The 26,914-nt window shown below is 44.7% G+C and overlaps 2 protein-coding genes and 2 long non-coding RNA genes across 6 annotated transcripts; 3 read left to right on the plus strand and 1 right to left on the minus strand.

The window, feature by feature from the left end:
- Window positions 1-631: 631 nt before the first annotated feature.
- On the minus strand, window positions 632-26,802 carry LOC133493196 (uncharacterized). Its single transcript, XR_009792886.1, has 5 exons — window positions 26,705-26,802; window positions 25,577-25,759; window positions 15,823-16,010; window positions 15,530-15,591; window positions 632-1,044 (listed from the first exon to the last, which is right to left on the minus strand). It is a non-coding gene; the product is annotated as an uncharacterized LOC133493196 (long non-coding RNA).
- On the plus strand, window positions 6,186-11,920 carry LOC133493542 (uncharacterized). The gene is made up of 3 exons (XR_009793046.1): window positions 6,186-6,877; window positions 8,961-9,055; window positions 9,736-11,920. It is a non-coding gene; the product is annotated as an uncharacterized LOC133493542 (long non-coding RNA).
- Window positions 17,584-19,628, plus strand: myf6 (myogenic factor 6). The gene is made up of 3 exons (XM_061806715.1): window positions 17,584-18,340; window positions 19,381-19,474; window positions 19,534-19,628. Exons 1-3 carry the CDS (start codon window positions 17,786-17,788, stop codon window positions 19,626-19,628), a joined length of 744 nt encoding a protein of 247 aa, XP_061662699.1. The 5' UTR covers window positions 17,584-17,785.
- On the plus strand, window positions 20,861-24,536 carry myf5 (myogenic factor 5). Of its 3 annotated transcripts, XM_061806239.1 has the most exons (4): window positions 20,863-21,071; window positions 21,845-23,068; window positions 23,977-24,043; window positions 24,112-24,536. In XM_061806239.1, exons 2-4 carry the CDS (start codon window positions 22,646-22,648, stop codon window positions 24,285-24,287), a joined length of 666 nt encoding a protein of 221 aa, XP_061662223.1. In that variant the 5' UTR covers window positions 20,863-21,071; window positions 21,845-22,645; the 3' UTR covers window positions 24,288-24,536. The 3 variants fall into 3 exon arrangements, with proteins under 3 accessions (XP_061662222.1, XP_061662221.1, XP_061662223.1); XM_061806238.1 differs by having other exon boundaries at window positions 20,861-21,071; window positions 21,870-23,068; window positions 23,977-24,536; XM_061806237.1 differs by having other exon boundaries at window positions 20,862-21,071; window positions 23,977-24,536.
- Window positions 26,803-26,914: the final 112 nt, after the last annotated feature.

A 26,914-nucleotide genomic window follows, 5' to 3' on the forward strand; every position in this document is an offset into this window, starting at 1 on the left:
AATGTTAATTTTGTAAGATTAATTTTTTTTTTTTTTTTTATTTACAACAGATAAATTCAAACGAATTTTAGGGGGGGAAAGTGCAAAACGCAGCAAATATTACATATTATGCTAAGTGAGCCGGACTCAAGAACTGGCCACGTTTTTCCCACCTCTGGATTGAGTTGTGGAGGAAACTTGAAATGTTTTGCTTGAATGCTTAAATGACGACATCTTGGCCCGTAAAGTGTTCCCAGTTGTTTTCTCATGCACTTTCACTGTTGCGACAGCAGAGAGCGCCAAAGGACAGAAAAAAAAGTTGAGCCCCAAAATTGTATCCAAGTACCGTACTGTACATTTGTTGTAGTCATTTAGCAATTACTCTAAAATTGACAAAATCCTCATAACTTCAAAATTACTTATTTTGGTATAGAAAAATGTAAAATGCAGAAAAATAAATATAAAATAACGTTTTATATTTCATGGTTGCATGTATATATTTTAGTTATTTTCTGTAATTTATGGAAAATACATATAAAAATGTAAAAAAATATATATTTAAGGATAGTTAAATCAATCATAAACAGATTTAGTAAAACATTGCATTATGAAATGTAAAAAAAAAAAACCTGCAAAACATTGAAACCCTTCTTTACCTTTTTGAATTGGTTATAATTAAAGTGAATGCAAAATATGTAAAAATATATTGAAAAAAACGTAAGTTATATGTATTATTCAAATTAAACAATTTTGCATTATTTTTTTTTTTTTTGCACAAACATTTCCTTGATTAATATTTAATTAGTTTCAGCCCAATTTAGCCTCTGCGGGCCGACGTTTGGCCAGGCCTGCTCGCTTCGCCATCTGAGCCGACGCCCAGATGTTGCCACTCTCTCTGCAGAGGTAACGCCAGGAGGTGGGGGTGGGGGTTCAGGTCTGGGTCTGGGGGGGCTGTTTACAAGCCAGCAGGGAGGCCCACACCCCCGCCGCTACCGTTGTTTACTACTGTTTACTCTTACCTCCTCCCATGGACACCGTCATGGATGCTGCAGCAGGAAGTCCGTGCTAGCGAGACAGAGGAAAGCATTACACTTATTTTGCATTTGAATTCATGTATTTATTATGATTATTATTATTACGAAGCGGTGCCTGGATCCTCTTAAATTGGATCTTCATTGTCCTCAATTTGAGGGATTTCACAGATATACTATAAATTCCGATTCATCCGAAACATCCAATTTGGCAGGCATGTCGATCATAAGTAGATCCACAAAAAAAAAAAAGTCTGGGGAAGCCCCGCCCACAAAGACACAGGAAGTCGCCTTAGGGGTCGTTTCCGGGGAAGCTTGTCCCCTGGACTTTTTTTTTTTTTTTTTTAAAGCATAAATAAACAGCCAAGCAAAGCCCCCGCGTGTAGAGTTTCCCCCCCCCCAAAAAAAATGTACACAACAAATGGAGTCAATGTGGGCTTTTTTAAGTGGAACAATTGATTTTGGACTTTCTACCGCCTGATGCGGCGTAGCCCCGTAAACGTCCGCCATCCCACAGGCGTCAAATGAGGCCTTGTTGGCGAATGATCAGCGTTAAACATCGCAGCTGTCCGCGTCGCGGCTCGTTATGAAGCCGTACGCCGACGTCGCCGACTCTCGCAATCCTCTTTTCACCGCTTTAAAAGTAAATAAATACGAATCCTGCCACCGCGGTGCATTTGGACTCCCTTTTAGAGCCACGCGCGCACACTTGACGCCTGCCTTTCCTCTGTTAACGCTTGTACTCGCAAACACGGAGGTGCCGGGCCAGGATGCATTTTGTCATCACTTGCACTTTGGCCGCACGCACGCAACGTGTGAAAATTTCGAATAAGATGATGGACGATGACAAATGTTTTTTAAGAGGGGAAAAGCGTGAGCCGCAGCTGACTTGCTTCAATTAATTGGCTTTTGGGCGCCGGCGGATCCAAAAATGGGCAAAATTTACGGACGTCGGGGTCGCCGCAGTTACCGCCGTTAACCGCCCGATGACGGATTCGTCTCACCTGCTTTCTGGCCTGAAATGCAGCCAGCGGCCATCACTCTCCGAGCCCCGTTTAGCCGACACTTGAACTCAACTTTCACGGATATTTGGAAAGAATATTTTTCCAAACTTGGGAAAGACCACTGTCGGTGAAGCGGCGTTGTTATTTAGCTAACAAAGACATTCCAAGTCCAGCAATTTTGAGTTTGTGCTCCGGACAACGTTTCCTGATACTGCGGGGTATCTATTACGGCGTGCCGGCCCGCGGTCGGGGTGAGTCGGGTCATTCAAGGGTAAGTGACAGCTTGACTGTGACGCCCCGGCGCAATCGCTAGGTCGCACACCCCGCGAACTTTGACCCCAGCTCAAGGCCGAGCCGCTCCAACCGATCAACCTTCACTCTGGAAGGTCAGGGTTCCCGGTCAGGATCCGAGGTGGGACGCCAGACAGGCTTTGAAGTCCACGGGACATCTTTTGACTGTCTGCTGTTGTTGTTGCCATTAAAGGAACACGTTTTTTATGAGGTTCTAATTGGAACACTGCACTTTGACAAATTTAGGAATTCAGATTTATGGATTGGTCACCGGACTGCGTGACCTTACGTGATACCGCAGATTCTTTTTCAATTTGAATCCCTTATCAGATTGCTAGGGAAACGACTTTGTGAAGGTGGGAATGCTTTTAAGGGATGAAGCGGTTCTAAAGGATCTGGCAGGACTGAAGATATGGAAATCTGTGCGATGAGTCATTTGGATCAAGTCCTAGCAGACCTATCTAGACACGGTCTGGTGAAGATGCTACTGTGGTCATTTTAGGGAAAAGGCATGCCTAAACCCGTGTCTGGCAGGACAGAAGATGTGGAATTTTGCAATTTGTAAATGTATTTCCTGTTTTTGAACGAATGAATTAGCAAAAAAAATGGTCAAAAATACTTCTGACCCTGCTGCCCGGTAAGAGGACGCCTCCTTATTTGCAGCAAATGTTTTAGGTGTGAACCCGCAGGACGCATTTAACGAGCTTTCAAATGTCGGGTAGAAGGCGAGTGACGGGACTGAGGCGAATCTTTCTTGGCAAGCATCCCGACAACCTGTTGCGGGACCCCCCGCGCCGCGCCGCTAAGGAGCGCCGTGGCTCAGAATGTTACAAGGGCTGCGAATCGATTGCCCCGCGACTGCTGCCAAACGCCCTCGCCGTGCCATCCGCGTCCAGGCCGGGCGTCTCTCGCAACCCCCCCCCGTCACGGCCGATTAAAGCGACGTCAAAGCTCTCACTCGACACCCATGTGTTCTTATTTCGGGGTGCGTGAGTGGAGGGTGAGCGTGACGGAAGTGGGGGGGGGGGGGGGCAGGTCGAGGCGTCACACCTGGTCGCCTGAGCCGCAAGATCCCCGGACGGTAACGGAGGAGGGTTGGTGTTGCTCACAACTGAAATTCCAGATCTTCTCCTGCTACCCTCCATTTCTTTCTTCTTATCATCTCAAACCCGAGCAGAACCATTTAGTCATTTTGGCGTTTTGGGTTGGGGGGGCCTTTTGAACCTCGAAGTAAGGGAAGCAGTCGCCCACTTGTACTCATTTAGCACAGTGGACTGACTGGGTGACAGTCTGAACAGACACTAAATCCACAGTCCACAGTCTCGCCGGGAGGCTTTCTTCCAACCAGAATGGAATTCCATTTGTTTTTTAAATATATATATATATATATATATATATATATATATATATATATATATACATAATCCTGATCTCCCAACACCTTATCCGACGTCTCCCTGCAAGATGGAAGCGTGACAATCGGGAAACAACGGCTGTTAGTTACAGAAAATGCATTAGCGGCGTGAGTCGGGCCAGAGGAAGTGGTGGGATTACGGCGGCGAGGGCGAGGCGAACGCTGGCGAGGGGGGGGGGGGGGTTGGTTGGGGGGGGGCCGCTTCCTTCCCGCCCTCTCCGCAGTAAAGTGTCCAGATTTACAGGGCCTCTGGGAGTGCCAGGGGAGGGGGGGGGGGGGGGGGAGACAAGGATCCGCGGTCCTCGTCGCGTCAAAAGTGGACAGCTCCTGATTTTAAGATCATCCTAAATCAGAAGGTGACGGACGTCAGCGGGGGCGCCGGGAGGTCAGGGAGCCGTGGAGATCGGGTTGGTCAAAGCGGATTATTCGGCCTGGATCGGGGCGAACGATCAGCAGTTGGTTCGCACGCCCCAAATTTTGGAAATACAGCCGCAACATTTTTCATCCGAGCGTTAAATAGATTGGTTTGGTTTATGAATATTGGTGTGCAATTTGTAATCATTGTGCCGTTACGAACATTGGTGCACATTTGAGGAACTTTGGTATGCTTTGGTTACGATTACGAAAACTGGCACGCAGGTTTATCAATATTGGTATGTTTATGAATATTGATACGGTGTTTACAAATATTGGTGGGAAAAGGTTTACTGATAAGGATTGATAGATATGTGTTTCACAAATATTGAAAAGTATGTTTAACAAACGTGTCTTTGACCAACACTGGTAAGTTTTTTTACTAACTTTACCTTGTTATTTACCATTTAAATACTTTTACGGACACAGATTCATGTTTTATAATTACTGTTGCATGTTTCACAAATATTGTCATACCAATATTTGCACATTTCGTATTGAGCCAGTTTTACGACTACATGGGTTCATATTTTACGATCAGGTTTGTGATTTATGAATATTGTCATGTTTTACAAATATTGGCACACTTTCTGAATATTCGGCATGTTTTATGTTCACGTTTTCCAAATATTGATACACAGTAAAAAGCATCGATCACGTATGTATTTTGCACAGGTTTGCATTTTATCAAATCAGCTTATTTTTTATGCATATTCCCATGTTTTAAAATACTGGCGCGTTTTCTAAAGCTCAGACACGAATGTTGATGCGCATTTTTGTCACGGGATTTCCAAATACTTTCATAAATTTTTGAATATCATCAATTCTGACAGTTTGGATTCCACATCCATTATTCCGGAACGTTCCTTCTTGCGTCCCCGGCCGCTTTGCCGGCGGTCCTCGGAAAACTACCTCAGCAGAAACAGGAAGCGCTTTGCGGCGCGAGGGTCTTGACCCCTCTCATGAGTCAAACGGGGCCCACCCCCGGAGAGACACGGGAAGGTTCCGGTCCTGCCAACAAGGTGTGGAAGGATATTCGGCTGCGCACCGTCACTCTGGATGCGCGCGTGGGCGCGTCCGCTCACATGCGCCACCGAAATATGGTCAAAGGACAAAGGACTGAAAACTGGGAGGGGCCCCGCCAAAGGTTCAATTCTCATCAAGCGGAACGTGAGAAAATTGGACTATTTTGCCGTTAATCCCGCACATGGCGAGCGGATGCTTTCAGCGCCAGCGATTGTGTTTTACTTTTTGGCCCGAACAAGGATGATGTCATGGGAGCGGCGTTAGCGCTCCATCTGATATTACACTTTAATGGAAGCGGCCTCAGCGGTGGCTGGGACGCCAACAGATTTGGCTCCGCTAAGAACGGGAATTTCATGTGTGTGTCCCCCCCCCCCCCCGCCGGTATCAGATTCCCAACACCGTGTTCCCCGCTTGTGCTTCTTCGCTTTGATTTTGGAGGCGCTATTGTTGGTCGTTTAAGAGATGAGGAGTCTGCTGGGAGATCAAATGTGTGGAAAAATTGTCGTTTAAACACAAGCTAGCAGACCCGTGTAGGCGGGCTGCAGTTTTGAGGCCACTTTTTAACATTTACGTTCAGTTCCGTAATGGATGCTTTTGATAATGTTTGAACGGGTTTGGCAGGACTGAATGTGCGGCAGAGGCGTCGTCGCAGCACTTCTGATTTTGGTCTAAAGCCAGTTGTCAAACTCAAGGCCTGAGGACCAGATGCGGCCCAAGACACTATTTTATGTGGCCCACGAAAGAAAATTATGCTCGTCAACTTCCGTGATTTTTGCTAAAATCTGTACCCAAATTCCATCTTGTCAGAATAATAAACTGCAATGTTGAGATACTACATTTTACCGTTTACAAAACCCCTTTTCTACGGTACTTGAACAATCTATTATCCTTGTCTTCAGATTTTAAAACGAGTTGTCTGTTGGATTTATTGGATGTAAAGTTCTCATATTTGCTCTCTTGGTTGTTTTTAATGCGTCATCGCTTATGTGATGCGATCAAATTACATTGGGTGCCATGGAAACACCAGAGAAGATGCAGACGACAACATAAAGACTGACGATCTCGAGAGGATGGGGAAGACATCGCAAAGACTCACATGGACTATTCACGGGTGCTTTGCTGTGATGCGGACCGCGCTAAGACATAAAAAAGTGGAGACGTGATAAGAATGGGTTGGAGATTGTGAGAGAGACATCCCACGTTCTCCTCGCGAGCCAGAAGTTCCTCTCATCTTCTTTCCTTGAGAAATTGTACTCTAAATATCCTGCACTGCTCAAACCTGACATTGCCCTTCAATTTGTTGTCTCATGGTCACAATGTGATCTGGTGATCAAACATTTATAAGGTTTCGCCGTTCCAACAGCCCTCTGAGGGAACTCGTAACAACAACCCGGCCGAGACAAAAATGATTTTGACACGCCTGGTCTAAAGGGTACCGACAGAGCGGAGGGAGCCCAAATGGACAATTCCCGGGAGTGTCTTTTTCCCAAATAGAGTGGAATTTGCACAGCCGTCTCCCTGCGGGATGATTTGCTGTCAGGCGCCATATCTGGGCAGAGTCACCTCCAGTTAAAGTTACATGATGGACGACGGGGCAATCAGATCCACTTTCCGATACCATGAGAAGCGTCTGCAGCGCGGGAAGAATTACTGCGCGTACGACAGACGCGAAAAGCGCGGACTGCCATTTTCTCGACGCCATTGCGCGCTGAATAAAGGTAAGCATAGAACGGGGTCGTCCTGGAAGGAAGACTGGGGGTGGGGGGTGGGGGGTGGCTATGGAGGAAGAGGGAGCAGTTGTGGGGGGTGATGACGAGGTTACAAGGAACTTCTCTGTTGAGCCTTCCTTGAGCGCTTGATGGATGCTCTGTAACCAATGGAGGTAAAGAGCATCCCCTCCCCCCCTCCCGCCCCGCCCCCATCTCAAAAGTGAGCCGCGCACACACAGCAGCAGATTAAGTCTGGCTGATTTATCGGGATTTACCTCAGGAGAGCAAACAGCTGGGGAAGGACAAATACCACAAGTGGCAAAGGCATAAATTTCAGCCGCTCATTTGGACAAAAGATGAGGTTTCCATTACCGGCAGCAAAACAACTTCGCCGTTGGCCGATTGGGAAGGTTGCGACAATTAAGTCATCTCTTTTACGAGCATTTATTTTTCACCAAAACGGTATTTTTGATGCATTTTACCAGTATTGGTATGTGTATATGAATATTGCTACACGTTGAACATCACCAGTGTCTATACTTATTTAACAATACAGGTCCATGTTTTATGAGTATTACTATGCGTTCAATGAATATTGATAGATTTTCACCAACATTGGTACGTGTTAAGGATCTCTGCACGTGTTGATGAATAAGTTTACAAACCATCATTTTCAATAGTGGCATTTGTTGTACAAATATCAGTACATCCATCCATCCCGCTTATCCTCACTAGTGCCTATCCCAACTATCTTCAGGCGAGAGGCAGGGTACACCTTGAACTGATGACTAACCCTTCACAGAAATATCAGTACATATTTTCAACGCCGGGATTCACTATTAATAGTGGCTCTTCCCGGTCCAGCGACTACAGAGCCTGCTAAGATTGTTTGCAACCGGCAACAACCAAAAGACAACATGATTCAAATGCGTGAGGAATTTGCCATCGGCGGCGCTCACATGCGTCCTACAAGCGCGCTCATCCGTTTACAGGCACGAGGGCGGCTGTTATTGCAGGTGAGAATGCCGACTTCTGCAAACAGGCCCGGCCGGTGACCGCAAGGGGGCGAGGGGGGGGGGGCATCAAGACGGGAAAAAAAAACGTGCGGACGACTAACGCTACGTCGCTGGGGCTCGGGGTGATTCATTAGCGTCACGCTGTGAGCAAAGATGTGCGGCGGCCGCGACCCGTGCGCTTATGACGGGAGGGCGGGCCCGACGGGGGTTCACGGGAGCACCGAGATGACTCCATCGTGGACTATTGATCATCATTTCGGAAAAGCGTGAAGAAATGAGTCAAACTTAGACATTGGAAAGAATGTCCGAATGAGGGTTGGCACTGGAAGGGGGAAGGGGGGGGCGTTACCTCACACTCTAAAACAGGGTGCATTGTGGGAAGTTGCGAAACAATAATAACTTTACAGTGACACTGGAGACTTTTTGAGGGAGGGCCAAAAGGAGGTTTAGGAGTTGTAGCGCCAGTCTCGGCAATGGTGATTAGCTGGGGATGGAATTTTTTGGTTTGGTGGAGGGGGGTGGGGGGTGGGGGGTACTCCCCACTGGCTTGAACTATGCGTGGCAAGGAGATAAAAAAAAACCATGAGCAGAATAATAAACAATGTTCATTCAATTTAGGAAATGATGCAAAGACCTTGTTACTTCTCATGCATTTCTAATTAGGAACTGATGAAGGAACATTTAGTCAAAAGGAAGTCGTCTCTACATTTAGTTACACGGTCATTTATTGAGTTACGGTCGACTAGTCCTTCATTCATCGACTTTGACTCGACTTCCATTTTGCTGCAGTTGTCTACAAAATCGTTTTTTGTAGACTATTGTAACCCAGATTACTAGGATTATTGTTGATTGCTTCGCCTTTACCCTGGAACCGTGAATTTTATCTTGAAACTATGAACTTTGGGAAGTCCACTGGATTGTTTGTACCACATTATTATTGTCTTAAATTTAGCTCTGGTCCCCAAAGTGGACCCTGCTTGACCATAACATCCCTGAAACTATCACCAAATCCAAAAATTGTTGAAACTCAAGATGGGAGGAAAAAGTAAAAACTGATCTTAATTTTTCCCATTAAGGTTCACGGCCTCTCGATGTGCGCTGGAGATCATCGAGGGCAGTGATTCCCAAACAGTGCGCCGGGGGACATTGGTGTGCCGTGAGGGCTTTTCAGGTGTGCCATGGGAAGTTCTCCAATTTTACGTAATTGCTAAAAAAAAAAAAAAAACTTCTTTCCAAGAAATAATGTATCTTTAGTCATCTATTTTTGCCAGTGAGACAGAGAGAACAAAAAAAATCCTCTTCTATTAGATTGCAGGAAGTACATAGAGTAAAGAATCTATCCATTTTTGGTGGGATTTTTCCAATTGTAAAATATAAAGGTTGGAAATGACTGATTTAGTTACAGGGTCATTTATTGTGTTACGGTCGACTAGGCCTCTCAATGTGCTCCGGGTATCATCTAGGGATGCGATTGAGGGCGGGGAGGGGGTGTCTTTCTTTTGGGGTGGTGTTTAGCACCCCACCGGCGTTAACTGTGGGTGGCAAGAAGATAAAACCACGGGTGAAGCCACGTTGTTGACGCTGCCTGTTTGCAGGCTGTGTGCATCGTTATGTTTTCGGCTATGTAGCACAAGGTTGCGAAATGGAGGCGTTGTGGAGATTAGCGCTTACGCACCAAGAAGGAAACGCTTTGGGGTTTTTTTTTTTTTTTTTTTTTTAAATCTCTAACATGGCACCCACCACCCCACCGCCCCCGCAAAAAGAGCTGACATTTCTTCTTCTATGACATCTTCAATACGGAACCCTCTCTGTCTCTCTCTCTCTCTCTCTCTCTCTCTCTCTCTCCTGGAGGTCCACATTAAGTATGGGGGGTCCCACCTGTCCTGGCGCCCCCGGCCGACCCTGAGCGGCGGGTCATTTGGCGGCGAGGTGGTCCTCGCTGGGCTACAGCCGACGACGGTGCGCACAGTGTGAAACGATGCATTAGGCTGGCACCCCCCTGCCCCCGTCCCGAATGGCGGGCTGGACGCGCGGCGGCTTTAACGGCGACCACCGCGCTTCCCTTTGGCTCCATGTGTGGTCCTCCACCGGACGACAAACCTTCTTCTTTTAGAGACAAACAACACACACACACACACACGTTGTACGTGTGTTGAGTGTATAAACATGTCCATGTTGGTGAATGTTTTGGGCGTCTTTAAAGAGGCCTAAAAAGACAACTTGAGTTGAACGCAATCTCGATAAACGACAAACAGATTACGTTAAACTTGAATATCCGTCAAGTGCTGTACGATACACTTTCGAAAATGGGAAGTGTACTGCATCAGCTCATTCTAATATTTTGGGGTCCAAATATTAGAATCCGCCCATAATAGAGCACAAGCAAATTCCACAATCATAATGATCGATCAACAAGAAATGCTAAGTAGATTTCCTTCATGGGATCTAAATAGAGTACGCAAAAAGCATTAGTACAACCCTTACTAGCACCATAACGATCAATAAAATTAATAATAACAATTAATATAATTCTGGATCCAAAAGAGGACCCCTGAGAGCCGTCAGCCCATTTCCATTCCTTTATTTATTCATTTTTGGCCCCGTTTCTGCCAAATGTGCCTTGCCCAAAGGTCGGTAGTAACAGCTAAATTTACTTTGTTACTTTAGGAACTTTTTAATTGAATTGTATTTGTCAGAGGAATTGTAAGGCAACATACTTTTTACTTTTACTCGCAAATTGTCCGTTTGGTGGGGGTTGTGAGAGGCTGTGATGTTTGTAAAATTATTTGAAGACCATTTCTCGTGCCTGAATGTTCTTTAATTCATGTTAAAAAAAAATGGGATCCATTGTTAAAATTCACGTCATGTCGGGTATTATCTGAAGTATTTTAGATTTTTTGTCTATTTGACATTCATAGTAATTTAAAAAAAAATTGAAACTAGCTACCCCGTTTGAGTACTTTTTCATTGAGTACTTGAGTACAAATAGATGTTGTTTTTTTTTAACCAAAGTATCAACCCAAATGAGTACAAGCGCTGTAAAATACAGCGGTGAAAGTATTGTGTACTAATGAAGTATACTGTATTTAGAAGGAGATACGCATTATGGGTAAAAGAAGGTCCAAGTTGTATATTTTGTATGGCGACGGCTTTCTGATATCGCGCAACCTGATCGGGGGGGCCGCTGCACGTCACTTTCACGCAGCGTGACTAAGCCTCCAGTAACCGAAGCCCCGGCCCACCGGCGTCCCCGCGGACCTCGGCCTTCGCGTCCGACACGCCGCAGAAACAGCCCCCGCACACACACGCACACCCTCCCCCCTAAAAAAAACCCCAGTGCGGCCCGCGGGGACCTTGTGGAAGCAAACAGTGAGGTCATCTCCGGGCTCTCATCAGGCCAGCCAGGATTACGCGAGCTGGCCCGGATGCAAAAAGGGAGAGTGAACTTGGATTAAGTCATTAAAGCGCAGACTCCTGCAGCCCAGGGGCCTGCTTACCATCACACAGGCAACTTCAACGCACGCTTGTCTTTTCACTACCTGTACCCCACTCTTACGCTGTAGTTCTTGCCACTGGACCTGAAAAAGGTTCCGCACAACATCTCCAGCAATATCCCCAAAGAATGACATACTTGTTACCAGCGATAATTCCAGGAACTCTGTGTTCTTAGTTACTTTGAGCTTCCTTATCCCTAAAGGTTTCTCTCTTAAGTCCTCGTTCTAACAGCAGCACTTCTTTCCCGTGGTCCGAATACAAAAATGGTCCTTCAAAGTTACTAATTCTCGAGTAAAGTTATTGTAGTCAAAAAGCGCTATACGCGACGCATAAACAGTCCTGGTCTGCAACGCTCATCCAAAAGTTTCGAGTTCTGGGGTGAGGTTCATGCAGTTGAAATGTGCAACAAGTAACACACGAGTGTAGCCTGCAACTACATTTAGAGACTCCTAAAGAAGCGTTAATATTCCTTGAGTCCACGATAGAGACTAGTTTCTGCGGATGTTCCCCAAAGGTTTTTAGTTGCAGGGGTCAACGTGCCAAGAACTCCCATTGCAAACAAATAATGGTTCTGCTTCTGGAATGGCAATGCTGCATTTGGGGCAATAAAAAGCGCAGAGTGAAGCATCCTGTCTGACTTCTGTTGAGCCCCCCCCACCACCCCCACCCCCACCCCCACCCCCACCCCTGCATGCACCTGCACTGCTTTTACGCACACACGCGCGCGCGCACACACATCCTGAAACACAAGCTCCAATAACATCCACGGAGGTAACACTAGAATTTTTATTGTATCAAACAGGTGGCGCCGACCTTCACGCCCGCTCAAATGTTGGGCACCAGGCACGCTCGGGGTTTGCGGTTGCGTGCGTGCGTGCGCGCGCTTCACACCTCTGGAATAAATAAAAAGGAATCACACACGCGCATAAGAGCGCACAGTTGATACACGTGTGTTTGGACAGTAACATTTTTCCGGATTGGTTTTTGAAGAAGCAACCTGTTGGGAAATATTTCACCTTCTGTGTCAAAACACACACATTTGCACGCTCAAACACACACACAAACGCAACTCTTAAGACCATCATCATAACCGTGATGAATTGTATCTTAAACTCAAGCGCTGTTCAAATGAATGAGGAGATATGTAAATACTTTATAAAAAAAATAAACAGTCAATATAATTTTAAGGTAGCCCAGCTAATGAGATATTTGAAAAAAGACAAATCGAAAATCTAAAAAAAAAAAAAAAAAGACAAAAAACATTTTTGCCTTGTCACACATCCCAAATTCCAGGATACGCAGTTCGCAAAATGGACAGTAATAATAATAAGTTTCATTTTTGGCAAAAAACAGCAATAGAAATTTGTACAACTTTGGCTAAACTTTGTCAATTTTACTGTTTTATTCCACTTTTACTGAACTTTGTTGAACCTTCTCATCTATTATTATCATTGTTTTTATTTCGATACTTTTATACAAGAATTTTTTGCATGAACAATCTATTACTGTCTTAATATTATAGCGTGAACATTTAATAGAGAACAGTGACTCAATATGTTTTCTTTTTACTTCCTTTCCTCCAACTCCTTTTTGAAAATGTAAACGGTGGAAGAATATCATTTATTGCTGCTTTCTTTCTTTATATTTTATATTTATCCTCTCCCTTTATGTTCACATAAAAGAGTCAATCAATATTCATCTTTTATTTTGACTTGTTCCGCACGGTGACCCGCAGGCGCCGAAAACAAAGCGTATTCTGCAACCCCTGCAGCTTTAATTATTATTATTATTATGATATCCATCTGTCATCGTTTTCAGTCCAGATAAGATAAAAGGCGTAATTAAAGACGGTCACGGCGGGTCGTCATAAATGATCAACACGGCGCATCAGTGGGATCAGACAGCGGTTTCGGGTGACAAAGGTGCGTGTTCTTTACCCACCGTGGTGCGGCTTTGCTACGTGTTGTTTTAAACGCGGGCCAGCGCGCCGCGTGATGTCAACGCCGACATCCATCAATATCCCGTTAGATTCTCTCTGGAGCCAACCGCATTAAAAAAAAAAAAAAAAAAAAAAAAAAAAGTTGTCTCATTTTCAGCGTAACACAATCCACTTTTGCTGTTTGGTGGATGCCGTCGAGTTCGAGTTCCCAAAGTTTAGTGAGCAAATTTTACGTACCGAAAACAATTGCAACTATTGCCATCTACTGGAAGCGCATATGAATGTTTGTCACGGTAGGTCACGGCCATACTGTGAAATAGATGCAAAGTTTCGAGAGGGTCAAAGTTCACACGTAAAAGTGGAAGGGTTTGAAGACCAACATATCGTCGACTATGCGATGAAAGTCAAAGTCAAGTCGATTAATTGTTGTCGTCAAGAGTTTCACTTAGTTCCTCGCCGGCAGTCCCGCTGGTACGAAGAGTAGCGACTTACGGGAAGGGCAAAGGGACCTCATTTTCGTACTCGCTTACTTTGTCGTCTTTTTGTCCAAACATTCGCTTCCCGACAGAGCGGCAAAATCTGGCAATGGCAGCAGAGGAGTCCAAAGTCATGTCAATTGGCCAAGCGGAAGATGAGATGCAATGTCACCAGAATTTCTAACTTTTAGTGAGTCGTGATTTAGATCATATGATTCAATTGAGTGAAATGAGGTCTCATCCCCTCTCCTCTAAAAAAAAAAAAAAAAAAGCGGTCGGGAATTCGGAATCTCAGCCCACATCCCGATGAACGTGAATCTCCGTTGCGTCTTCAACATCGAAGCCCGGCCGAGTACTTTTTTCTGCACCTAAAGAGGTTTTGGCCGCAGTGGAAACACCTCCAGACGGGGTCAACGGGGCCAGACGAGATGGCCTATCGTCTACCCGCTAAGTCGGTATCGGTCTGGCTGAATTGGGGGAGGGGCCAACTAATCCGTCTCTTTCCCCGATGAAGACAGAACCGACCAGCTCGCGAGTCAACGACGATACGTCGCCTTGATTACAACGGCGGCCCCGTTGAAAACACGGCGAAATGGACGAGCAGCTGCCGTCCCGCCGCTAATTAGCCCGGCCGTCTGTTCGCGGAAACAACGCTATTGAGCCACTACACCGACAGTTTACGTGGAGTTAGGGGCCGGCTCCTCCCTGCGCTAATTGACAAACTTCAGCCGCTACCACTTTGAAGCAAATCCCGACCCCCCTCTCCCTCTCCCGAGATGAGATCGGGGGGGGGGGGGGGGGGCTCACTACGCAGCGGCCTTTGAAACCCAAGCCCGCTGCGTCGGCCGCCATCTCGGGCCACGAGTGAGAAGGGCCGTCTGTTAGCTTAGCTCAAGGGGAGGGTGTGTGTGTGTGTGTGTGTGGGGGGGGGGGGGGGCTCCCTCCTGGTTTTGTTTTGGATCTCAAGAGTTTCAGAGCTTGAGCCGACTTTGTGACGAGCGCTGGTGGACGTGTTTTTGGTGTGTTGTGTCTGCAACATTTTCTTTTGAGCAAATGTGATCTTTTTAAAAGATGTAGCGTGTCTAAACAGATCAAGTAGGACTGAAATGCAACAAATAGCCACAGAATTTTCCACACATTGAGCACGACCAGACCTACTAAGGCAGTCTGCATCGCTGATATGATCACAATAGCGTCTTTAACTTTACCAAAACATGAATGTTTTGCCTTTTAAAAAATGTGATATGCTCAATTGGGTCTGGGAATATGAGATTACAGACAACTCATCAGAGTGTTTTTGAGTTCTGCCAGATCTATTTTCTGCATCTTGAAAAATAATCAAATTAGCAAGTCCAAGTTGACCAAAATCTCAAATGGTTTGCGTTTGAGCAGCGACATGCCGAAAAGGATCTGGCAGGACTGAATTCAAACAAGTCATCAAAGCCTCGCTCTTCTTCAGTCCGACCGGACCCATTTGGCCTCCCTCGTCCTGAAAATGATCACAAAGCCAGCTCCAACGTGTCTACTGTACTCAAACGTTTGTTTAAGGATCAGGATGCTTCAACAGATCTGGCAGCACTGGATGAAAGCAACTGGCTCCACGGTTTGTTTAAACTTTACACCAAAGCGGCAGCGTGCCGAAATGGCTCCGGTAAAACGGGATTAAGCAGTGCTTTTTACATTGCCGGCGGAAAACTGTAGAAAACTTGAGAGGAGTCAAGTAAATTGTACGTACATTTGCGCCCCGTGAAGGTCCCGGTGCACATCTGACTGAATGAAGACAGTTCAAAGAAAGTCCTACAAAAAGGAAAGGAAAAGAGTTTGTCATACGACCTCTTCATTATCTGCCTTATGAATGTGTCTTTTTTATTGTTACTTAAAAGTTGCTATCTTTATCCAGATGAGCCCGCTTTTCCAACACCCCTCTTCACAGCGTGATTCAGCGTAACCCCCCCCCACCCCCCAATTCTCCATCCCGCCCCCCTCACAATTGGCCTAATCCATTTCCCAGGTGTGCGGCCGGCTTACATGCGCGGGATCCGTCACGGTGCGTGCCGGCCCAGAGGTGGACGTCCCGTCTGTCGAGAAGAAGGGACTGAAAGGAAGGTGGGGGGGGGGGGGGGGGCTTTCGCTGAGGAGGGGGTCCCAAAGTTCATGTTCATTAACAAGACTGCTGCTGAGAATTCATGTCAGCACCGCGCCAAAGTGGATCCCACCTGGAAGAGTGACACACGCACGCACACAGATACATTTTTTGCTTCATGATTTTTTTCCCCATTTCTAAAATTAATCTTTCTGAAACCATTTTATTCATTTTTATTCATCTTATTTATTATTTCCTTTATTTAGTTAGAATATACGATTAAAAGAGTTTAAAAGCACAATATGAACAAATTTTAAAAATACCAACAATTTTAACTTTAAAATAATTCAGTTAAATAATTACATGAGCTAAAAAAAAACATTTTATATTCATCAACATTCATTTTAAATTTTTATTACAAAACAAACATGCTGTAAATAACCACAATATTATTTTAATTATATGTAATTGTGACAATATCAAGCAAGTTCTGAACAAAAGATCCTTCACAATAAAAACAGTCAATAAGTATAGATAATACAAGAAAATAATACAGTAAAATAATCTACTGCTGGATCAAACTGTATTTAAAAAATATCAATCGTTAGTAACACTTTTAAATGTATTTGCATGTTTCTAAATTTACAGTCATGATTATATGAAGCAATGTTTGTAGTGCAATTATTAAGCTTTATACAATAGCTAAGCCATTTTTGCATTTGTGGCTGAATACACTTCACACTTTGTTGTGCATGATACAATAGCAGCACTTAGGCAACTTATTTAGTGTTCAATAACTTTTTTCTTAAATGCTACAATTAGTGGACGGGCTCATCAATATGTAATTGATTTAAGATTTATATTTTTGGCAAAAAAATGCCAATCAAGCATGCAACGTCTTATCCTTGGCTTGGCTAGTACGATGTTAACTTAGGTTATAGAGTGGTGTCCGATTTCAAAGCAACCCGCACCCCCATCAAAAAAAAAAAACAACCGACATACATTACAAGAACTATTTTCAACGGGAAAATTGTGATCTTTGACAAGTTTTGGGGGGTTGCGGGACAGATTTACGCTCCGAGAGGCCTGCTTGACGTTGTGCCCAGGATATGTCATGATTCTCCCTGACAGCTGAAGCTTCATTTCCACCCCACCCCACCCCAGCCCACCCCACCCCGACACTAACGCTAGATTTACGGCACAGTAGCCCGCTGGCGAGAAGACGCAATGGAGGTCGCATTGGCTGGGCCCCAAAAAAACTACTTTTATTTTCTTGTGACATCAAACAACATAAAGCAAGCCGTTATCAGATTAGTCAGCCATCTGTTTATTTACGCTCAACTCTGGGGTGGAATAGGATTTCCAAGCGTGCATAGCTTAAAAATGCTTTTTGCACAAAGTCATGTTAGACTGCCCCCTGTGGCCAAGGTGAACAGAGCAGAACGAGCACCACAATGCACATTGAAATGTCATGAACAAACCGCTTCATTCTTTACATTTTATTAAATGTTACTACTGCACGTTTTGATGAACACTATAGTCGTATTTTCAGAAGACAATCTTTCGGTGGAGTTTTTTTTTTTGGAGTGCTGGAACAGATTATGTCATTTAGAAAAAAATGTTTTATGATATGATTGTTCCGAGTTAAGAGTGTGGTAAAGGACCAAATTAAACTCGTGAGTTAAGGTGCCACTGTAGTCTCATACACGTGAGTTTAAAAGGAAAATGGCAGTTTGACGCACCTGTTGTGAAATGCGAGGTGACATTCGTATAGTGTGTGTGTATTTCGCCACACAGTGTTTGTTAAAAAAGAAGAAAAAAAAAAAAGATGGCTGCAGCCAAAGCGCGGGATAGAGTTTCACATTCTATATATAAGCCCGCCGGGTGCCGAATGTCGCGGCTATTTAAATGCCACAGCAGTCGCACTTGAGCGAGCACACGCCACGTCGCCACAATATGATGGACCTTTTTGAGACCAACGTGTACCTCTTCAACGATTTGCGCTACTTGGACGACAGCGACAATGGCTCGCTGCACCACCTGGACATGGCGGGGGTGTCGCCACTCTACCACGCCGCCGCCGAGGACGACGACAGCCCGTCGTCGCCGGGGCGGGACCGGGCGGCGTCAGAGACGGGCGAGGACAGCAGCGGCGAAGAGCACGTCCTGGCGCCGCCCGGCCTGCGGTCCCACTGCGAGGGCCAGTGCCTCATGTGGGCCTGCAAAGTGTGCAAAAGAAAGTCGGCGCCCACCGACCGCCGCAAAGCCGCCACGCTGCGCGAGCGCCGCCGCCTCAAGAAGATCAACGAGGCTTTTGACGCCCTCAAGAGGAAGACGGTGTCCAACCCCAACCAGAGGCTGCCCAAAGTGGAGATCTTGCGCAGCGCCATCAGCTACATCGAGAGGCTGCAGGAGCTCCTGCACAACTTGGACGAGCAGGATCACTCCATGGAACAAGACGCTGTAAGTGGACCGGGCAGATCCACCTGTTTGTCCGAGACTCTAAATAAACTGTGGTAACTGCTCCGTGGATAATGCGAGAATCCGCTTTTAACGACAGATGGGAGACAAACGCAGCGGAAACACCAAGAAAAAAAATCGGACCCAAAGTGGAAAACTTTCAGATAGCAGACCAAGTTAAGCAGAACATTTCATAAATAAACTCTTTACCAGGAATTCCCACAGATCCAGTAATCCAACATCAACAGCTAAATAATTAACACGGGAATCTATTTTTAATGACCAACGGGGTAAAAGTGGAAAGACCAAAACCTGAACAAAACTGTGCGGTTTCAAGTCAAATATCAGACTCAGAAATGTCTAACGCTACTTAAACTTGAAAGTCATTTGAAGGAAAGCACCAGAGATCCAGTAATCTAATACGGCTAACGAACAATATACACACGAATCCAATTTCGACGACCAATGACATAAAAATGTAATGTAAAGACCAAAAACGGACCAAAACCTTTAGAGCTATCCGACTTGGAAAATAGCAATGGAGTACGACTTAAACTTCAACTTCTTATAAAGAGCGTCCACCAGGAATTCCCAAAGATCCAGTAGTCCATCTTACTAACAACCGATACATGAATCTCTTTTTTGAAGACCAACAAGTCAAAGTGACAATAACTGGGGCAGTTTCAGATATCTGACTCGGAAAAGTGTCTGCTACTTAAACTTGAAAGCCCTCTTAAGAAAGAACCCCCAGAAATCCAGAGTTTTCTAACTAGAAACCTATGCGTCTGTCCACTTCTAGCTTTCAATTAGATAATCATGGGATTGGGGGGATGCAACGTTGACCAAACTGGCAAGTTTTTCAAATGTCTGAGCAGGAAAAGCGCAATGGAAGACTACTGAAACTTGAAGGTCCGACAGAGAAACTTTGGAAATAGCAGAAATGCAGTAATCCAACATGAACGGCTCACTAAGCATCCGTAGTTATCAGATATGCTAACACCTAGCGGCACAGATGATTAGCGGTGGATTGGGTGTGTCTCCAGGCGCTTGCTTCAGGAAACCCTTGGAAGAAGTCCTGCGAGACGTGGACCAACATGGCGGACCATTCCGGCGCCGGATCGGTGAACCAGAGGGAAGGTAAAACGCGCCAAACCCGAATGTTTTTGTGCCACCGTTAAACTCGTTTTTTCGTTCAGGGTCCGGCGAGTCCTCGGCGTCCTGCAGCCTCCTGCGTCTGTCGTCCATTGTGGACAGCATCAGCAGCGGCGAGACGGCAGCTTTGGAAAAATAATTTTCTCAAGTTTATCCGATCTTTATCTCTGTGTACATATTTTATAACTGCCAAAATTCACATGTATTTATTTTATAATCTAGTAAGGACAAGCTACGGAAGTTGTTGGACTATTTAATAATTTATACATGAAAATAAACTGCGCCTTTCGCCATGGTCAAAAAAAAATTGGAGTTGTTTTTGAATGTCAAATGGGATCCCGTACAAGAAATGTTTGGTGTGTGAGCTGTTTAAAGCGCCCAGCAGACACAAGAAACCCGATCTGGCCAACAGAGATGTGATTTTTTACGGTGGTCTGCACCTCCCCCTCACCCCAACCCGGACCTCGACTTCACCCACTTCACTCACCCGCTTGTGACTTGACACGCTACAGCTCCCTCCGTGCTTTATCATCTGCTCATCGAAACAGGAAAAGTTTGCGCTAATATACAGTATGTCCAATGAAACGGGTGAAAACATTAACGAAAACAAAAAACATTAGGAACACCCAATGTGAGGTTTTCCCAAAAAATTCATATTAAGACCACAAACTAATTTTTAAAAAAAAAAGTGTTTTCACATTGCTTTTTGAGTGAAAACAAAAATTCAAACTTGTCAACTAACCTTGACTACACATTGTTTTGTATTTTATAGGCATTATAAATATTTTCTATTTTTAAATTATTTACATGATGTAATCACTGTTGTTGTAGTATCATTAATAACTTTTTCAATATGCATTGACAAAGATCTTTTATTTACATGCAATTTATTTACAATTTTAAATACAGAACAATGCACATAAAATATTTGAATTAGTTTCAATTTCTTATATGTTTATGTCAGTGACGTTTTAAAATGTAAATATTTAAAAATTCCAAATGAAAACAATTAAAGAAATACATTTCTTTAATTTAATTTAAGAATGCACAAATCAATTTGTTAACTAATACATTAAAAATACATATACATTTCAATCCAAATAATGAATTTAGAATTCATTTTCATTTCTTAAATATAAATGGAAAAAGTGCAAAATGAAAAAATAATAACCTAATTGTTTTGATTCATGAATTAAAATTTAGAGCTATTTCTTGCACCTGAAATGAAACGTGTAAACTTGTAAACCAAAATGATGCACACATTGCCTCAACATTTATATCTGCACAAAACTTAGGATAAAAACACCGAAGGTGTAACATAAGTGCGGGGGGGGGGGTTCGGAGGCGTGACCCTCACTTAACTCTGCCTGTGACCTCTGACCCCTGACAACAACAACAAGGCAGCCAGGCTCGGCAGCGCGCATGCGCAAAAGCCCCGACCGCGACTCCGCCGCTTTTTCGCCTCATTTAAGCTTTGCCCTCCTCTCCTTCTGAAGCCGCGACGCGCGTTTGATCGCCGACGCCGCCGATGCGTTCGTCAGCTGTGCGGGAGCAATTCGGGGGTGTCGCCGTGTTGTTTTAGGTGCGCGCAGTTCCCAGAGACGAGAGACAAACGCTTTGGCACATTGTGAGAAATATCCGCATTGTAACCGCGCGACTGTCAACAGCGCGAAGGCACGAGAGCGCTTTCCTCTCGCCGATGCGACACACTTTTTTATTGAGAAAAAAAAAACAAATTCTTCAATGGCATTTCATGACGTCCATCCTACATGCTTACCTTACTAATATTAGATCGCAATTCTGTGATAAAACTTGACAGATCGTTTGGCTACTTATTTCCACGAAACGGCATTCACTTCCGTGGTTATTCACGTGGTGCCATCGTTTTCAATCTAGCAAACTGTTTTATTAGCAAATGTTGGTCATTTCTACAAAAATCTTTAGCACAACCATTCAAAGAGACGAACGTGACTCTAATCCATGTGGATTAGAAGATGTAAAGTCTATTAATATAAATTAAATTAGACACCTGTGCAGATGCAGTATATTGGACAATACATATACCCTTGAAAGGCACTATAATGATTATACTATATATTTCAATTGGTCAATAAACAACCTTTCTGTTACTAATAGTCATTTGTTGTTTTATTTTCAAAGGGAGCCTCACACTTTTTTTTTTTTGGACAAGGAAATGATAGTTTACATTTTAAATTTTTCAAATATGAAGCACTTTTTTAATCATTACAGTTTTTAAAAAGTGATATTTTATCCAATGTAAGCAAAATTTTAGAAGAAAAAGTGAATAAAAAGTAGAACTATAGTTTTTTTTTGTTTGTTTGTTTTTCTTGACAGAAACAACAGTGTCTTGTTTTGAAAGGGCCGTACAAGATAAGCTTTGCGGCGTCGGCCAGTGAAGGAAATGAGGGCCGAAGAAGCGGCGTTTTCAAGCGCCGCCATCTGTGCGACGCCAGCCAGAGGTGACGGCTCAAGTTTGGCCGAAGGAGGAGGAAAAAGTGTGGCGAGCGCAATGAAGGCTCCGCTAACACCCGGGCCGACGAGTGCCGAGGTGTCGGCTTGAAATGCGACGCCTTTGCCCCGGCGCAGCTGCAGCAAGTGTCGCCGACGTCTTCGTAACGTTCACGTTTGGTCGCTTAAGGCGTTGATTCCCAACAACTGTGGCCAAATTTCAAATTTCAATTTTCAGAAAATAGTTATTCATTGATGGTGAAACACCGCATCGCTTTGCGGTTGGGCAAATTAATCTGTTCGGGACTTGGGTATGCCAACAAAATAACGGATCTTTGTTGATGTGGTTCTGCTCGCGATGTACAGTCCAGTGACGGGCAGAACACTTCAATCCTCCTTGGTCGGTTGCAGAAGGTACATGACTAAGATGCGCAGTGGGGATTTTTCTTGAAGCGGCAGCGACGGGCTCGCGAGGGGGTCCGAGTGGGCCCGCAGTGGGAAAAGATCAGCGAGGGCAGATGTGGGAATGTCAGCCGGCAGGGCACAGGGGGGTGCGAGGAGGGATGGGGCAGGGCCAACGGGCCACGGTAATTAGATCTGGCCAATGTGGGCCCCGGGGCATAAAAGGGGGGTCTGTGGGCAGCAGACCCCTCACATCCCTCAGAGGTCACCTCAACTCCCAAAAGCATGGACGTCTTCTCTCCGTCCCAGCTGTACTACGCGCCTCCGTCCCCGGACGCCCTCCGTCCGGGGGCCGACGACGACTCCGACTCGGACGAGCACGTCCGGGAGCCCGGCGCGCTGCCGCACCAGCCGGGCCGCTGCCTCCAGTGGGCTTGCAAGGCCTGCAAGCGCAAGTCCAGCTTCGTGGACCGCCGGCGCGCCGCCACCATGCGCGAGCGCCGCCGCCTCAAGAAAGTCAACCACGCCTTCGAGGCCCTGCGCCGCTGCACCTCGGCCAACCCCAGCCAGCGCCTGCCCAAGGTGGAGATCCTGCGCAACGCCATCCAGTACATCGAGAGCCTCCAGGAGCTCCTCCGGGAGCAGGTGGACCACTACTACAGCGGCTCCGAGCCGGGGAGCCCACTGTCCAGCTGCTCCGACGGCCTGGTGAGACCCCCGTGCACCTCCCTGTGCACCCTCTGCCCCGGCGCTAAAAGGCCATCACACATTAGACACAATTTTGTCAAGCTAGTCTTTCCCAACCGGGGTTACGATTGAACTGCAACGGGTCTTTTGTTTTCCCAACGAGTGCAGCAGAAACACCCCAAAAGATACAAAAGCGGGGATGTGTCTGATTCCCAGTGCCGGTAGATAGAAAGCCAGATTTCCGATTCGGAAGTGATCTGGCTCACTTGGTACCCCCCCCGGCCAGCCAGTGTCACTTTCCTACGTGCCCTGAGAAATGCGTTAAGTGTATGACATGGATGGAACTTCTCGTTTCTCATCATCAGACTTCAAAATCCACCTAAAAGTTCATGTCCTGGAAATTTGTTAGGAGTTTGGAGGTAGAAGGACAAGCACAAGTTGCACCATCTCATGTTTACACAGCTTGTCACGCTACAAATGACATTCCCACAAATACAAGATCTCAAAGTTTTAAAAACTGCAGAAAAAGACTCTCGGAACTAGTCACGCCCCCGCCCCCAACACTTGCGTCACTTTTGGAGACAAACACCCGTCGGCAGCCGCGAGGTACATTTTTTGCCATGACTTTCCCATCGCTGCTAAAAATCCATTTTACAGAGGTAGAGAGAGAGAGAGAGAGCGGAAAAAAACAAAAAAACGGGAGCAATTGGACCGCCTGGCGCACTTCTGTCAGGACGGGGGCACAGATTTACAAGTGTCGTCTCGCACTGACACAATCGATTGGCCACGCCGGGGAAGGACAGGAAGGAGCCCTCGCCGCCCTTCCTTGGGCTTCAAGGCGCCCAATCCCAGGATTTATTAGGCTGTGCGCAATCTCATAGAGGCCAGAAAGAAATACTGACGTATTATTCTGCTTGTTTTTTTTCCAGACGGACGGCAACAGTCCAGTGTGGCCGCAGCTCAACTACAGCAGTCCTTATCCCTACGCAAAGAACGGTGAGAGCACTTCCTTCCGCGACCCCGCGGCACCTTTTCCAGTGCCACTAAACAATCTCTGCCTGCAGAGAGTTTTCCCGACAAGGCGGAGGGAGCGTCCAGCCTGCAGTGCCTGTCCAGCATCGTGGACCGGCTGTCCACGCCGGAGTCGGGTCGCCGCCCCGCCCGAGCCGTCCCCTCGCCCGCCGGCTCGCCCGACTCGCAGCCCTACACGCCGGGTAGCCCCGTCTACCACGTCCTGTGAGGAACGCCGAGCAGTTGTTGTTGTTTTTTTGTACAGTACGTGATGAAATTGTAAATATGAAATGTAAATGCTCATTTATTGCCACACTCATTAAATATTTTCCCGTTTTTGCTAAAGAACTCTGCTGTGCTTTCTGTCAAAGTCAAAGCAATGAACATCATTTTGTGGAGCTTGCACAGTGAATCGTGACATTTTTTGCATCTGTGCGCGTTTGAGGGCCAACCGCTTGTCCTTATTTGTTTTTCCCGACCAAATGTGAGTCGTCGTCGACACCCTTAACTACTCTACCCCATTAACACGTCCGCAGTCGAGAGCAAATGGCCTTTAATAGCACGTATTGTTTGATTGGGAAGGGGGTGGGGGAGTCGGGCTCATGGGGATCGGGGCTTGCGTGAGAAGCGTCGCCGCTTCCAGGGTCGCATCCTGACAAGCCTAAACCCAAAATGACGTGCATGTCCTCCGAAACGTACCGTTGAACATGACTTGTACCTTACGTGGCTTCACTGAGAGTGAAAACTGTCACATTTTCAAGAAAAGTGGACAATTTCACTGCCAAAAGGCCATTTGGTTTTCAAACATCAAATTTCATTTACTTGTAATATGATTTGTGCTATCCGAGCCATGCTTATTATGAAATGTACAAAATGGAAAAGTAAAAAGCAACATTCATTTGCTTGAATAGACGAATTCCCTGAATGTCACTTATTCGACTTGCTTTAACATGATGCTTAAAAACATTGTGGATTTTCTTTTTTTTTTTATATATAACAAAATGGACAATGTGAGTGCCTCAATGAAAATCTGTCCAAATCCAAATCCCCATGACATGTACCAAGAGCGCTGCGTTCCGTCTCAAGTATTCATATATTTTAAGAAATTTAGACAAACTACCGAAATGAAATGTACCAGCCAAAAATTTTATTTTACTTTTTTTTTCTTCTAAAAATGTACTAACAGTGCTGCATTAAAAAGTAAACAAGTGGCAAAAAAAGGATATTTGCTAAAAATCACAAAAGTGGGTTTACTTTTCATGTGACCTGTCCTGGCCCTGCCCAGATATTTGCTTTAGAAAAAAAAATATATATAAATTTTTTAATACATTTTATTTGACTTATTCTAAACAATTTTCAAATTTCCTGGACTGCAGTTTCTAAGCTTTGATTTACCATCTTTAATTGGTAAAAGTGCTCACAAGTTAATTATTTGTTAAACCATCACGACTTGTGCAATTCATTTAACATTTTTAATATTCCTATGCTTTAAGCATCAGTGTAATGCATCCATTTCACCTTGACGGCTTTGTTTGCTGCATTTTCCACTGGTGGCGCAGGCGGGCAACGGCGGTCATTGCGGGCGCCGACTTAACTTGCGCTGACCTCCCCAACTTTGCGCGCAGCACCTCGAAATGTCAGCCTTGACATTTTTCCCAGAGACGCAAAGTCATGTCCGGGAATGGCGAACGTGGCAGGCCTCTGTCAAACAAATCAAGATTACCGTTAAGCACCTTTTCCTTTATTATTATTAGTAATAATCATAATAGAAATTAAAAAAAAAAAAAAAAATATATATATATATATATATATATATACACACACACACACACTTCATTCATTTAGATACTTTTGTGCTCAAAGGCCACATTTGAGTCATGGACAGATGAGTTTGTGTTTATGTAAAATTGGTATTATTAAGGAAATAATGAATTTTTATTTTTTTTCATTTTTGGTAATTAATTTACTCATTACTTATAATACAGTATATTAGCATTTTTATTGTATCATTTATTTCAAATTAATTAAGCAAGAAATTATTTTGGGGAGGCAATGTTTATGTATTTCTAACAATTTTAATTGTAATTTTTATTATAAATAATTGAAAGATTTAAAACGTATATGTAACACTTTATTGTATCCAAATATTTAATTACAATGAAATAAATTTTCAAAATAAATTAAATTATGCACATGAGCGGAACGGGAGATAAATTATTGAATGAATAATTTAATAAGCTAGCCATAAAGTGTAGTCCTGCAAAATGCTACATGAGGAACATGTTTCCTTGCTATCTCACTTTTCCACTAAGCTCCATTACTAGACTCACAAATAGCACATCAATTTTCCAAAAACTTGACGTGACACCAAATTAAGTAAGCCTCGTAATTTACGTTTTAAAAAAAATGTTGAACAATGTGATAATGACTTTGAATCGTTCCCCCGCCCATCGTTGTACACGCTAAAAAGACACTTGGCTAACTCATTCAAAACCCAAATAGAAACGCCGGAACGGACGACGGCAATACGTCACCGAAGTAAATAAACATGCAAGTAACAGAATGTTATTATTATAAACATTAAACACTCAGAACAATCTCACTTTTACGAGTTAATGGTCTGTAAATGTGAATAAATGGCAACACCTGTCTGAGAGCCTTCAACTTCCGGTCAAGCTACGGAAGTTAGCATCTTGCGCCATTGCTCGAATATTGATGCGAGCCTGCTGCCTCCTGGCGGCAAGAAGGCCAGATAGATAGATAGATAGATAGATAGATAGATAGATAGATAGATAGATAGATAGATAGATAGATAGATAGATAGATAGATAGATAGATAGATAGATAGATAGATAG

The sequence above is a fragment of the Syngnathoides biaculeatus genome, chromosome 20, assembly GCF_019802595.1.
Source record: "Syngnathoides biaculeatus isolate LvHL_M chromosome 20, ASM1980259v1, whole genome shotgun sequence".
Lineage (NCBI taxonomy): Eukaryota > Metazoa > Chordata > Actinopteri > Syngnathiformes > Syngnathidae > Syngnathoides > Syngnathoides biaculeatus.

What these genes read in the sequence shown, in the direction of transcription:
- myf6 (XM_061806715.1), top strand. Translation starts at nt 17,786, where the DNA reads ATGCCACAGCAGTCGCACTTGAGCGAGCACACGCCACGTCGCCACAAT. An exon ending in ACTCCATGGAACAAGACGCT is followed by an intron (nt 18,341 to 19,380) that starts GTAAGTGGACCG and finishes GTGTGTCTCCAG; the next exon opens with GCGCTTGCTTCAGGAAACCC. An exon ending in ATCGGTGAACCAGAGGGAAG is followed by an intron (nt 19,475 to 19,533) that starts GTAAAACGCGCC and finishes TTTTTCGTTCAG; the next exon opens with GGTCCGGCGAGTCCTCGGCG.
- myf5 (XM_061806238.1), top strand. Translation starts at nt 22,646, where the DNA reads ATGGACGTCTTCTCTCCGTCCCAGCTGTACTACGCGCCTCCGTCCCCG. An exon ending in CCAGCTGCTCCGACGGCCTG is followed by an intron (nt 23,069 to 23,976) that starts GTGAGACCCCCG and finishes TTTTTTTTCCAG; the next exon opens with ACGGACGGCAACAGTCCAGT.